The sequence below is a fragment of the Tympanuchus pallidicinctus genome, unplaced genomic scaffold, assembly GCF_026119805.1.
Source record: "Tympanuchus pallidicinctus isolate F22 unplaced genomic scaffold, pur_lepc_1.0 scaffold3, whole genome shotgun sequence".
Classification (NCBI taxonomy): domain Eukaryota; kingdom Metazoa; phylum Chordata; class Aves; order Galliformes; family Phasianidae; genus Tympanuchus; species Tympanuchus pallidicinctus.
In genome coordinates this window covers 12,564,843-12,577,444 of record NW_026294747.1, presented here as the reverse complement: position 1 = coordinate 12,577,444, position 12,602 = coordinate 12,564,843, and the positions used below count along the sequence as shown (strand labels likewise).

At 40.6% G+C, this 12,602-nt stretch overlaps 1 protein-coding gene across 1 annotated transcript in view; it reads left to right on the top strand.

Annotated features, from left to right (window-relative positions):
* Positions 1–8,922, top strand: part of KCNQ1 (potassium voltage-gated channel subfamily Q member 1) — a 328,880-nt gene extending 319,958 nt beyond the window's left edge. The window contains exon 16 of the mRNA XM_052694566.1: positions 6,912–8,922. Within this exon, the coding sequence (XP_052550526.1) occupies positions 6,912–7,112 (201 nt within the window). The 3' untranslated portion in view covers positions 7,113–8,922. The remainder of the gene's footprint in view (positions 1–6,911) is intronic.
* The last annotated feature ends 3,680 nt before the right edge of the window (positions 8,923–12,602 follow it).

The following is a 12,602-nucleotide window of genomic DNA, read 5'->3' as shown; positions in this document are numbered from 1 at the left end:
ACAGCCACCACTCACAGCTCTCTTTTCTCAAGCAGCAGCAGTGTTCAGTATCCACTTCTTCCCTTCTTCTCTTATCAATTCCATCTTCCTCTTTACTTCTTGTTTGATTATAAGCACCATTTTAGGTCATCCAACCCTGACTTCCTTTTATCTTTGATCTTTCTGAATCTTCTCCACTTTTAAAATAACCATAGGCTCAAAATCTTTTTGCCACTTTTTGAGGCTTGTACTCAGTAACCATTTGTGGACAAGTATAATTGACTCTCCTGTGTCTAATTCTTCCTTTTGGCAGTGTCTTACCAACCTCCTTGTTAGAGAGTAATAGTAATGCTTATTAATTTTACTTTCCTTCCTTCACTCAATCAGCAAGTTACAGCCATGTAAGTTTGTGAAGGTGACTGTGCAGCTTCTCTCCTTTATTGTTGTTGTCACTTGTTTCTTTGTAGGTCTTGTTTAATAGTTTGACGCCTTGCCAGCTTCAAATCCAGAAGCATTTATTCCCATAAAGATGAATTGTGTGTAACTGGCTGGAAATAGTCAAAGATAGCTGTGAAGATTGCTGTTTTATTGTGTAATATCTTCTTCAACTACTGCTGTCACTGAAGGCTGTTATCTTAATTTTCATCTGAGGGGAAAATGGCAGTTACAAAATATGTGGCCTATATTCTGTGCTGGCTAATATGTAAACTATATTTTATACAGATAGCATATTGCTGTTACACAGTACTTGAGTGACTTTTTCAGATCACTTTCTGAGTTTTTGACCTGTTGGGGCATGTTTCTTACTATTGGCAGTTTTGAATAGAATTCAAGAGAGACTTCTAATCTGAAAAATGTCATTATAGTTGCAATCTACAGTCCTCTAAAAATAATGAAAAGCCACAGGACAGAAACAGAGCGAGGCATGTTGCTAGCCAGAGATGTCAGAGACTTTGAAAATGTTTTTAAAAAAAAAAGATATTTTTACTAGGGGAAAAGGACATTCTGAAAGGAAAAAATGCTTTCCCAATTGCAGTTAAAACAAAGAATTAATAAATTAACCCTCTGATTTCTCTTGTTTTCTGTAGCTTGAATATCTGGTATCCTAAAGCTTGTGCTGTGTCATCAAGACAAAATTCTTCTAATGAATAGGCATTTATGAAAATACCATAATCGTTATAGTCACTAATCAAATGGCCACGTGTTGCTAGTGTTACCAATTTGTTTTACTTTCCAATACAATTAAGAAAAATGTGACAAAACTGGAGTTGTGCAGTGCACACTGGGAATTCCCTGTGTCAAATCAAGCCTCTTGTTAGTAGGTTTGCTCTGATTTCAGGGGAACTCCTGGAGAATCAGAACAGATGACTGCCTCAGGTATCCCAGTTGTTCCTGAGCTCCAGTCCTGGCTCACTGGCTCAGAAGTCTCTTTTCAGCCCCAGGTCATGATTCTCTGTTGAAATCACGGAGCAGCATACACTGATTCATAGAGAATTACCAGTCATGTTTAGGGGTTACTACTAACAAAAATCCTTTTTTTTTTTTTTCTTACAATGTTGAGAAATGTGGGAGAAAAAATTTATCACAGAGATACAGAGTCAGAAGGAGACGCCAGCAACTGAAAAAAAAAAGAAAAAAAAAAGAATTAAAAAACTAAGAGGAGACTGGCCCTGAGAACTGCATACAATGGAGCTGACTTCAGGACAGTGTGTAACAAGTGCCTTACTTTCCTAAGATGCTGTCTTCTCAAATTTGTCACTTTTATTTGTCAGTTAAGACAGTGGCTGCAGTGTTTATACAGTATTTTCATTGACTAGGCATGTGCAGCCCACAAAACCTGCTAATTTAGTTCCTCAGAAGCTCAGCCTTTATATTTTTCTAGCCAGGAGTAATGTTATATTAGAGGAGGGTGTTTTCTCACTGGCTCCACTTCCTCTATCCTTCCCCCAGACACCGCACACATACTCCCTTCTTTGGACAACTCTCAAGAGAAAGTACAGACAGTCTGGAGAACAAATCTTCCTTCATGCAGATTACATTCTCCTATAAACACCTCAACGACTAGTATATAACCTCCAGCAAGAACACTGCCTAATCTCTGGCAACAAAATAAACATATCGAAGCCAGAAGCTCTGATAAGGGGATTCTCAAGAATCTGGAATCTTGCATGCTGTAAATGGAAGAATGAATGTTGCCAATATTATGGAAAAACGGTGTACCTGAAGAAGGAGACTTTCTTTAATAATACCGAATTTGCTGTTCTTTCCTGCCTCAATCACAGTTGCAAAGAAAAGCGCAAAGGAAATCTGTGCAGATTCCTACATATCCTTGAACTTTTCTGAAAAGCCACTCCTAGCTTTGTTCCTGTTCATGGGACCGTGAAATCTCTGAGGTATTAGCTTTTAGAAATATTGAGATACCACAACGTGTAGGGACTTAGCAAGAAGAGGAGCCAGGGAAGCTGCTCTCTAAAACTTCCTCAAATATTTTTAAGAACAGTACCTAAATAGGATGAATCTCACTAAAGAATGAATGATTTATGACCACACCTTAAAAAGAGATGTTTAGCTTGAAGGATGCATTCAGTGTTTTCTGAAGTGCTGCTTGATACTGATACCTTCCTTTGTGTCATTGCCATTAACATGTGTTGTAAGCTCTGGAATATTTCTCCCCTCTTATTTTTGCTCTGACTGAGTCATTAGTGTGCCTATGGCTTTGTTAACAGAAAGGATTTTTGTGCATGTTTTCTGAAATAAAACACTAGCTTATCAGCAAGCATAGTACTGAATAGCAAACATGGGAAGGATTCTTTGCAAAACCACTTAAGAGGATGCACAGATAAAGAGACCGTCATGTTTTTTTCAATTAAAGTTTGTTAGCCTGCAGTGCGATAGGGACTCCTTATTAAGAAACCACCAGTAGAGCTCCTGCCCCACTATCTTAAATATCCATGGCTGAAAACACCATTCCTCTTGGCCCTGTATTTCCTGCTCCCTTACCCCTTCCCAGTAAATCCCTGTAACAAGTTTGGGATGGATCTCCAGACCCTTTTTATTTCTCTTTCACAGTGGTGCATGAAGGAGATTGTCTTCCAGCTGTCCCTGGAGCCATCCTGGCTTCTTTTTTGGGGGGGCGAAGGAGTAGGAAAAAAGGAATGAAATTCATTGCGACATTTTGTATCCTGAATCATATCATGGATCTGTTATGAATGAGTAAAATGCATTTTAAATGAATAGTATGTGACTGTCTATGGAATTTTAATAGATCAGTTGCTCACTCAACTTAATAGATCAGTTTTGCTCTCTCCTCCTCTCAGAAGAGCAGTCTTGTAGTCTTGTTCAGTAACGCCTCCTGGAATGCCTTTGATGCCTTTGTTTGATGCATTTTAAACTCAGTTACAGAGGACCACTTTTCATGAAAACATGACCTGAAAGGACCCTGTGGCACACAGGAACTATGTCATTGCCTATAGTCTATTGTATGGGATATCAGGGCAATCGTATGCCTCTGTGGCTTCTTTACAGATAGAAAAAGTCCTCACCACTCTCTGTGTAAAGAACTTGCCCCTGACATCCAATCTAAACTTTCCCTTCTTGAGCTTAAAACCATTCCCCCTTGTCCTATGACTTTCTACAAAATACAAAGGAAATTACTTGTATATAAATTATTTGAACAGGCAAGTTTCATACTTCTAATAAAGCATAAGTCAGCCAGAAAGAGCTAATTTAGTTTTTCGTAAAAGAAACAGTCTGAGTTATTCTCCTATCTATTTAACACTGTTTTCTGCTTTAAGTGGAGAGATCAGAGTTGTCCAAAGCAGTTAATATTATGGCAACTTTTCTCTACAGCAAACAAGTGAAGAGTATTTCTGAGGACGTGTATTTGGCTGACAGAAAGCATACTGGAATTGCTAACACGCAAGGCTGTTCACCAGCAAGGCACTTATTCTTCCACATCAGAGACCTGCAGTGACAGAAATGGCCTTCTGATGGCTTTTGATTCTCTCTTTAGAACGTCTCGTCCTTTAAACAGAGAATCCTGCTTTGGCATAATTAAGGGCAGGGGCCCTTTGTCCCATTGCTGTCTTATTTGCAAATGTCATCTTTTCTGGTCTAGCCCTAAAAACCACAAGCAAAGCAATGTACAGAAATTAAAATTTCTGTCTCTCTTGTAATATCTAGAGAAAATGCTACTGCTTGGTTTTAACCATTCGGTCCAAGATTTAGAGTCCACTGAAGTCACTGAAAGCCTGAGATTGCCAAAATCTCCTGCCATCTACAGCATGTCTTGGAGCAGGCCTGTAAGGGGCACAGAACTTCTGGGAAATAACTCTCCTTATCTGAAAGAAAGCTGGTGAAACAAGAAAGCAACACGCAACCAGCTGTCTGTATCTTCCTGCACAACTGCTGCGCTGTGGCTCTAGAGGCCTTCACCAATTAACAGGAACAGGGAAGATGAGGTTAGGTCTTTGCTTTTTATCTCGTATGGTTCAGCTCAATAGTAATTAGCTTCTGCCTCTGCTTCTGTGGGCCTCCTGCGCGCCACAGCTGCAGCAGCCAAATCTTACTCCATAGAAAAATTAGACAATTATCTCTGGGAATTTATTTCCCAGCAAGAGTATTCACATCTCACTTCTCCCCAGTACTTCATCACCAAGATGCGCAGCTGTTGAAGGACTATCCAGATCTCAGTCCAATCTACTGTCATGTTCAATAGCTCATCACTGCAAAAGTTTCATAAATGTACATTTTCCAGATATATCTTCAGTCCTTGTTTTCTCTGGTAATCCCTGCCTGGAATCACAAATTAAAAAATACCCTATAAAAATCCCCTTACTGAGTTCAGAATAATTAGCAAAAAGACATTTCTTGTTAGAGCAAAGGCCCTTCCAGTGCAGTATCTCAGAAAGCAAGCAATGCCTGAGCAGTGGGCACTGCAGGAATGAGAAATGTTACCCCTGATTCATACCGTCCTGCTCGGAGCATTGTGAACTTGCTATCTGTGATGGGCGCTGTTAGTGCAAGGCATGCCTTTTTTGAGGAAATGAACAAACACTGATGAAATGAAAACCTGATGATCTGCTCCATTTTCCATCTGTATTTCCTTCTAGAAATCTTGAACTTGTGTTCTTCAGCTTCCTCTTTTGTAGAATCTCCTCTTTCAACAGCCATTTCCATCCAGAGTTACTAGTGTTTCATGTATCATCTAGAGTGCTTTGCCTAATGTTTTCAAAACCAGCTGCAAAGTATAAATCTCTGGCACCTCATATTTTTAAATTACTGTATCTGCTTCCCTACCAGTTGTACAAAGTGCTTGAAAAAAACGGCATTTTCTCTACAGTGGAAAAACATTTTAGTTTCTGCTGAAATCCTCCAGGTTTGTTGATGTTCTGCTCAGCCTTACTGTCTTTTACTATCCTGTGTGATACTTGGATGGTAGCCAGGCACATATAAATTGCTCCCACTCATGCTCTTTCTGGCGGTTTTATGTGCCTTTCACTACTTTCTAGCAGATATTTGAGGCAGCAATTTATTCCCATCACGTTTTTTTTCTGCTTACTTTCTTTTCCCTTTTGAAAACTATTACATCTTCTTGCCTAGAGGTTTCCTTAGTGTTTGAGGATTGCTGTGGATGGATACGAGACTACAAGGACAAAACTGTGGCTTTTTCTTTATGCGTGGGGCAAGGAGTTTGAGGCCATAAGGAGGCTCCCACTGCCCTGTTTCCGAGCCTCTTCTCATCCAGGAAGGACAAGCATCTTTCCATGAGGAATGCTTGCTTGCTTGCCATGCCAATGGGCAGAGTAGGCATGATTGTAAATTGGCCAGATCGTAGCTGTAAGTGCCCATCTTCCCCTCAGGACATCTGGCTCAGTACATGTGAGTCAGAGCAGAGAGAAGGTTTTTCATGCCAGATAAAAGGGATGGTACACATTACTTTTTGACTGCAAAATGCAAGAAACTGGAGACCTATGTTGTGCTGCTCCTAGAAACATTTGGTTCTTGATTTTCTTCTGAGAACTTCAAATGTACTCCAAGTTTAATCTAAGTTTTGGACAAATCCATAACCTAATCTGTCTTCGATATGCTGATTTTTCATTACATTTTCACCTACAGACTGGCATTAATAGAATGGCAAAAAAGGAAAAAAAAAAGAAAAAAAAAAAATCACCATAATCAAAGGCAGAAGAAAATAAGCATTCTGAACCTTCCTCTGCAGGTCCCCAGTCTTAAAGTCTGCTTTCACCCACCTTAAAAGAGTTTCTAATTTGCTGTGCATCACATAATTCCAGTGGCGATCCTGGTGAATGCCGTGTCATTGGAGCAGTGACAGAATAAAACTAAATCATGTTCCACTTCCACCCCTTGCCACAGAATGCAGCTGCTATGCACTTGCATCAGCAAAAATATCCGTGGGGCATTTTGTGGCCTGGTTGATAATTAGACCCAAATGTAACAAAGAGGGCGTCAGTCAGTCCTGGCTTAGCGTGGATTAGATCACTGTAAGTAGAGGGGATGTTTACTATAGCATATTGATATCATTAAGGCACGTTGGTAGCTTACAATGTTTTATAAAAACATGGACACAATAATAGCAACAAAAACCACAGAAGCTCAGTTCTGGGACTTAGTTCTCTGTCCCAGCACATCTCTTTGAAAGCTCACGCATCATGCATTCATTCAGGTATAAAATGACTATCAGAGCACATCCCACAGATGAGAATTAAGAGGGCTCATTTGCCATCCAGCTCTGACCTATTGCACTGAATTCCTAACACAGTTCATAGGATTGTGAATCTCTGGTGTCTTCCGAGAAGTTATTGTCATGCTAATTAAGAAAAGTATCATTTTAATGCAGCATGTTTATCACGTGGCTTGTTGCAATTTTCTCACATGCTGATGGTAAACAAATGTTCCTTTTGCCTTTGTAGGTTACGCAGATGGACCAGAAACTGAACCTCATTACTGAGATGCTGCATCGTCTGGTTTCAAGTCATCAGGGGGATCAAGGGAACAACAGGTCATCTCAGAAAGGCAACAGCATTAATTCAGATCTCTTCCTCCCAAACAACACCCTGCCAACCTACGAGCAACTGACCGTGCCGGGAAGAAATGAAGACGATATATCCTGATGTGGTAAAAGTCTGGGTTGGGTTCTTCCCACCTTTCTCCTTTAAATGGAACTTGGAAGGAAATTCAGTTCATCAGACATCCGAGAAAACACGACTGCAATATCTATACCACTGATCTCAAATGCACTCTTCTAAAACCACTCGTAATAGCCCAAGGATTGACAGGCTGTGTTCTACCAGGCAAAACCTACCAAAGCTCCACATTAATTCTATTGATGAACAAAAATTATAGCAACTCATTATTGCTCAGAAAGACCGAAACAATGTTAAAGGCAGGCAAAATTGCAAAGATTTAGAGCTCTTTTAATAATAATAACAGTAATAATAATATTGTAATAATACTTGAACTTAGATAGGAAATCTGCATTTTGTTTATGAACCTGCAGATAGCAATATATTTCTACTACTAAGGTTTTTAAAACAAAATAGGATAACTTATGTTGTTTTTATTGTATAAATATACCACTAACATTCTTGCGAATGACAAACCACATGCTGAATGATTTTCTTTTGCTGTTTTATTTTAACGTTGCTACATAAACATTATCAGATAATGACCAGATTTTTTTAATCTGTTTTTCTTCAGGGAGGAACTAATACTTAATCTGGAACAATACTATTTATAGTGGAAAGCGCTATAGATTTTTTAAGATACCAGTTTTTAACAGGGAGACAATAAAGCATTACATAGAAAAATGATTCTGCTTTCTAGAAAATTGTTGCCAAAGAATTTATATATAAACAGAAAACGCAGTGGTCTGAATGTACTTGTCCTGAAATAGCTTTTTAAAAAGAAGACCCACTATTTCTTAAATCTATTTTTTATTTTTTTTTTCAGCTTATGCTATCCAAGAGTAGTACAACAGCATAACGTGACTGGACTTGCAGGTCAAGTGCTTGAGCTGGCCACTTTCTGAGCATCCATAATTCTCATAGGAATCATGGCTCCAGTTCAGGAAAGCCTCCCTTGTCCAGACAGCATTTAATAGTTTCCTGAATAATTGAATGAGAAATTCTGGTCCCTACCAAAGTCATTAGATATTCAGAAGTGCCAGCTCCAATCAAAAGGACGCAGGCCTAACCTGCAAGCCACCTCACCCCACATTATAGTTGCAATAAGAGCAGCAGTGTTTGGCTTGGTGTGATTTTTCACATGCACAACGTGAGCAGGAAAACGTGAGCAGGATTGGAGCTTTGCTTACTAAAATTGAAATTCAACCCTTGCTGATAGTTAACACCTCTACCATGCACACTTCCTTGAAAGTGGAACGTCCTTAAATTTGACAGTGTTGTAAAATGGAGGATTACAACACAGCTAATTAATGCTATGAAAGACTTCAGTGTTTGAAAGCAAGGAGACATATATATACATATATAAATATATATATATATAAACTGATGCCCTAAAGCCTCATAATTTTGCTCAGCAGTTAGCATTAGCAGTCTTTAGGATGTATAAGCAGTCTGAAATACTGATGTGTAATGACCTGAGATCGCAGGGAACCATCTCATAGTATTGCTTACATGCTGAGCCTTGTTTTAAACGTGAAACATTTCACCTCTTTCACTTGGACTGCAGAGGAAAGTATACTGTATTTATGTTATAATCATCTCATCTTGCTGCTGTACAGTAGATACATGTTAAGGGTGGAGAAATGTATGGACATAAACAGGAATTGTACCTGGGCATTACGTTTTATAGAAATCAAAATTATTGTGATGATTTTGAACATTTTTAAATAAGATTAACTGTGTAATTTTAGATTATTGATCAATCTCTAATTTCCTAATAAAATACAAGAGAAGATTACCACGCCTTCTGTTTATTCTAAGATCCAGAAGTTCAATATACACAGGAAAATTACTGGCTTTTCTTTTTTCTCTTAGGCTACTATCAACACAATACTATATAATGTCCTCATGCTGGTGTGTTGGTTTATCTCTGTCCATGTGAATACTGCCATCACCAATGTCCTCAGAATAATCAGGTTTTGAAGTTCTGTCTGTGGCAGCTTGCTAGCAGGTCTGATTCCACATCTGGTCCAACAGAACCTTTCAAAAAGATCACCAGCTTGGTGACCTGTGACTTCAAATCCAATGATTCATCTTGTTCTTAAAAAGAGAAGATGATCCAGGCTGTCCTTGACGCATCCAAATCTGCCCAAAGGTAGCCACCACAGCTACTCATCAAAGGCATGTCTTCTCTGCCTGACAAGTGGATTGGATTTGTCTCATCTGTTGGTGCTTCATACCTGAAAGACTTCTGTCAGAAGTAAGTATCTCAGTGTCTTTCTTCTCAGTGCATTGTGGAATAAGGATAGCAGGAAGATGAGCTAAACAGTTTGATGCCTTCAAGCTGGACACCCCTGCAGTAACCATCATAAAGGGAGTATGTTGTGTTGGGACCTTGTTTGATGGTTTCTGTTCATGCAAACTGTCCAAAGCACGTAAGTGAATGTGTAGTAATTGTCTGTCAATTGTGTGTTTGCTCCATGGCCAACACAATGGGACTTTAGTGACCACAGTTATATTACAGTGTAATCTCTACGAATCTTTTATTATTCTGAGCCTGAGTGGTTTTTGAGCTGGAAGTGCCTGCTGCCAGACTGATCATTAGAGTATGTTCCTTTTTAGATTCCTTTTCACAAAGTATCTTAGAAAAGTAGAAGAGTTTGGACATCACTCATTTTCATTTTTGTATTTTAAAATAGGCTTGTTTCAAATAATGTCATTGGCCAGCATCGTGCTCAGATACTGGCTGAGGCAGAAACAATTTGATGTCAGCAGATAAAATGGCCGTTTCACTGCAGCATGTTAATGGCTCTTGTGGCCAGCATACACCTCAGTGCTGATTTATCATCAGTTCAGGGGAAGGTGGAAGGATTCCAGGGCTCCCCCCACCGAGTTGGAAAGGTCTGGGTAAGGAACAAATTGCTCCTTGAACTATAAAAAAAATGCAGGAAGATTTTCTTTTCTGTGAGTTTAAAGGAGAAAAGGTAAAAACAGTTTTCAGCTAATCCTCACATATCCTGCTGAGATGGGTATTACTGTTCTTATTTCACTGATGGGATGGTGGCTGGGAAGAGGAGGGGCAGGAGCAGGGAAGGAGAAAAGAGAAAACTTCCATCTATGTCCCACTCCTGTGAATGTGTACTTATGTACTTCATTTATGCGTGGGAGTTGGGCTGTTGCCTTCAGTGGGACTACTCAGTCCACGCGGGCCAATATAAGCCTTTGCAAGTTCAAAATCTATTAAAGAAGGCTTCCCATAGGCTTAGTGGAAGCTGGAGTCAGATGTAGCTGTAGCATTGCTTTCCCTGTGGTCACAGAGACATTTGAATTGCCAGTTTTGTTCCCTTTTCTGTTTTCAGACCGTTGGCTTATATAACTCTCATGAGTCTCTCACAAGCCATGATAATATTGGAGGTATTTCTTTCTACTTTAGTGATGAAAGTTTTCCTTACCTACCACATGTGAACTCACACAATGAAATGTTCTCGCACAAAAGCAAATTCTTTTTAGATGCCCTGAAATTTCTTTTTAAATGGCTTGTAGAAAAGTTTGTCTCTCGGGCTCCCTGACCAGCAGCAGCTAAGATGAAGGAACGTGGAGGAAAGTAAGTTCAAAATTAATAGAAGGAGAACAGCTGATACCCAATCACTCAGCAATATTTAACTGAGTCCCAGCTAGGATTAGGTGCGAGAACAAGAAGTCGCTGAGATGACCTTCCGAGGTCCCTTCCAACTCAAAGGATTCCATGATCCAAATATTTCTACAAATAGTGGGTTTTTCATGACTTGTGTGAGGGATGACTTTGATGTCTAAGTGCAAATTCCAGCTGAAACTTCCTTCTGTGCTACAGTGTTTTGCAGGTTCTTTTCCTGCGTCACCCACCTGGTGTCTGATGAGATGTGAATTCATGCTTTTCCATGGTAGGAACATTCAGACTGCATGGTGGTAGGGCCTCTCTCTCTACCACCTCAATGCAAATTTTCACTAAACAAGATCTAGAATCTTTTGAGTTGGAAAGGACATTTAAAGGCCATATGGTCCAACTCCCCTGCGATGAACAGGGACACCTACACTAGATCAAGCGCTCAGAACCCCATCTAGCCTGACCTTGAGTGTCTCCATGGACAGGGCTTCCGGCCATCTCTCTGAGCAAGCTGTTCTGGTGCCCTCTACCCTTCCTTGAAGTTCAGTTGAACTAGGCTGATGTGTTCAAAAGCCATACAGGGGAGCCAAAACAAATACTGACTGCATTCACGTTGTTTACACAAGAACCAGACTGAAAAATCCCCCCAGCCCTAAGCCAGAGATTTTGACCAGATAGTAGCCTCAGCTTCAGGGCACAAGGGCAACTGTAGTTCCTGAGGCTGAAAAAGGACTTGCAGAAGACTTTTTCTCAGGAGCCACCAGCTGCTGCAGAGCTTCGTGCACCTTGCCTATGGAGCAGCAACAGAAAGATGCTGGAAAACCAAGCAGTGCTTTCCCAGGGCAGCACAAGAATCCTCGCATCGCTCCTAATGACAGAGACCCAAAAGCCAATATGACAAAATGGTTGGCGCCACAACAAAGAAAATGCAGGTGCCGAATGGAAGCATTGTTCAACGTGTCCATGCACATTATTGTAATGCAGCATGTTGTCCAATGAAAAGATGCCTACACGGCTGGCGAGGGAGCACTGCCAGGGAAGGGCTGGCCCCAGAGAAGCTGCATTGTCCGAGCCAGGCAGAAAGTTCACATAACTCCCACATTGGCTGGCAACTGCTGCCTACAGGGAACAGCTTACTAGCCTGACGTGAAGCATTATGCTCCCTGCCCATGGATTTGCACCTAAGAAGAACCGATGCATAAAGCCAGTCTCAAAATCATCTCGGAGCTCCGTTTTCTTCAGAGCTAGCATTGCTCTGGCGAACTGCCCAGGGATTTAGACTCAGCTAATCCAGACTTGGCTCTCCATGGCAGACACCCGTGGAACAAAGGAAAGAAAGCTTCCACGACCCTGTCAAGTTTCTGGTAAATCACTCAGCCAGGTGCAGAAAGTGGGATAGGCGGTCGCCAGTGAGCTTTCTTGGATCAGAGAGAGGCAAATCCCTGGAGAGGGGAACAGAAGAAGCTTTACAGATTTTCTTGCCATAATTTACCAAGTCTGTGTGCAGTGCTCCGAGCATGCAGTGCCTGTGTGTTTCACACAATCCGTCCAGAGAGCTGTGCTGAAGCACATTGCCCTGCCAGCCTGTGCTCTAATGGCTGCTGGTGCACATTGGTTGCTTGGTTTGTCCTCAAAGAGGGCAAAGCTGGGCCCCAGACTGTCTCACAGGTGAGCACAGTCACTGGACAGATTTTGGTCATTTTTCTAAATTGCAATGAAGGAAATATTATTATTGATGTTATTCTTTTGATAACTAAGTATTTTAATAACTAACTATTTTTATTTCATTTAGGTAGGGGATTGCTTGGGGAGACATCATCTCCTTCCTGTGAATT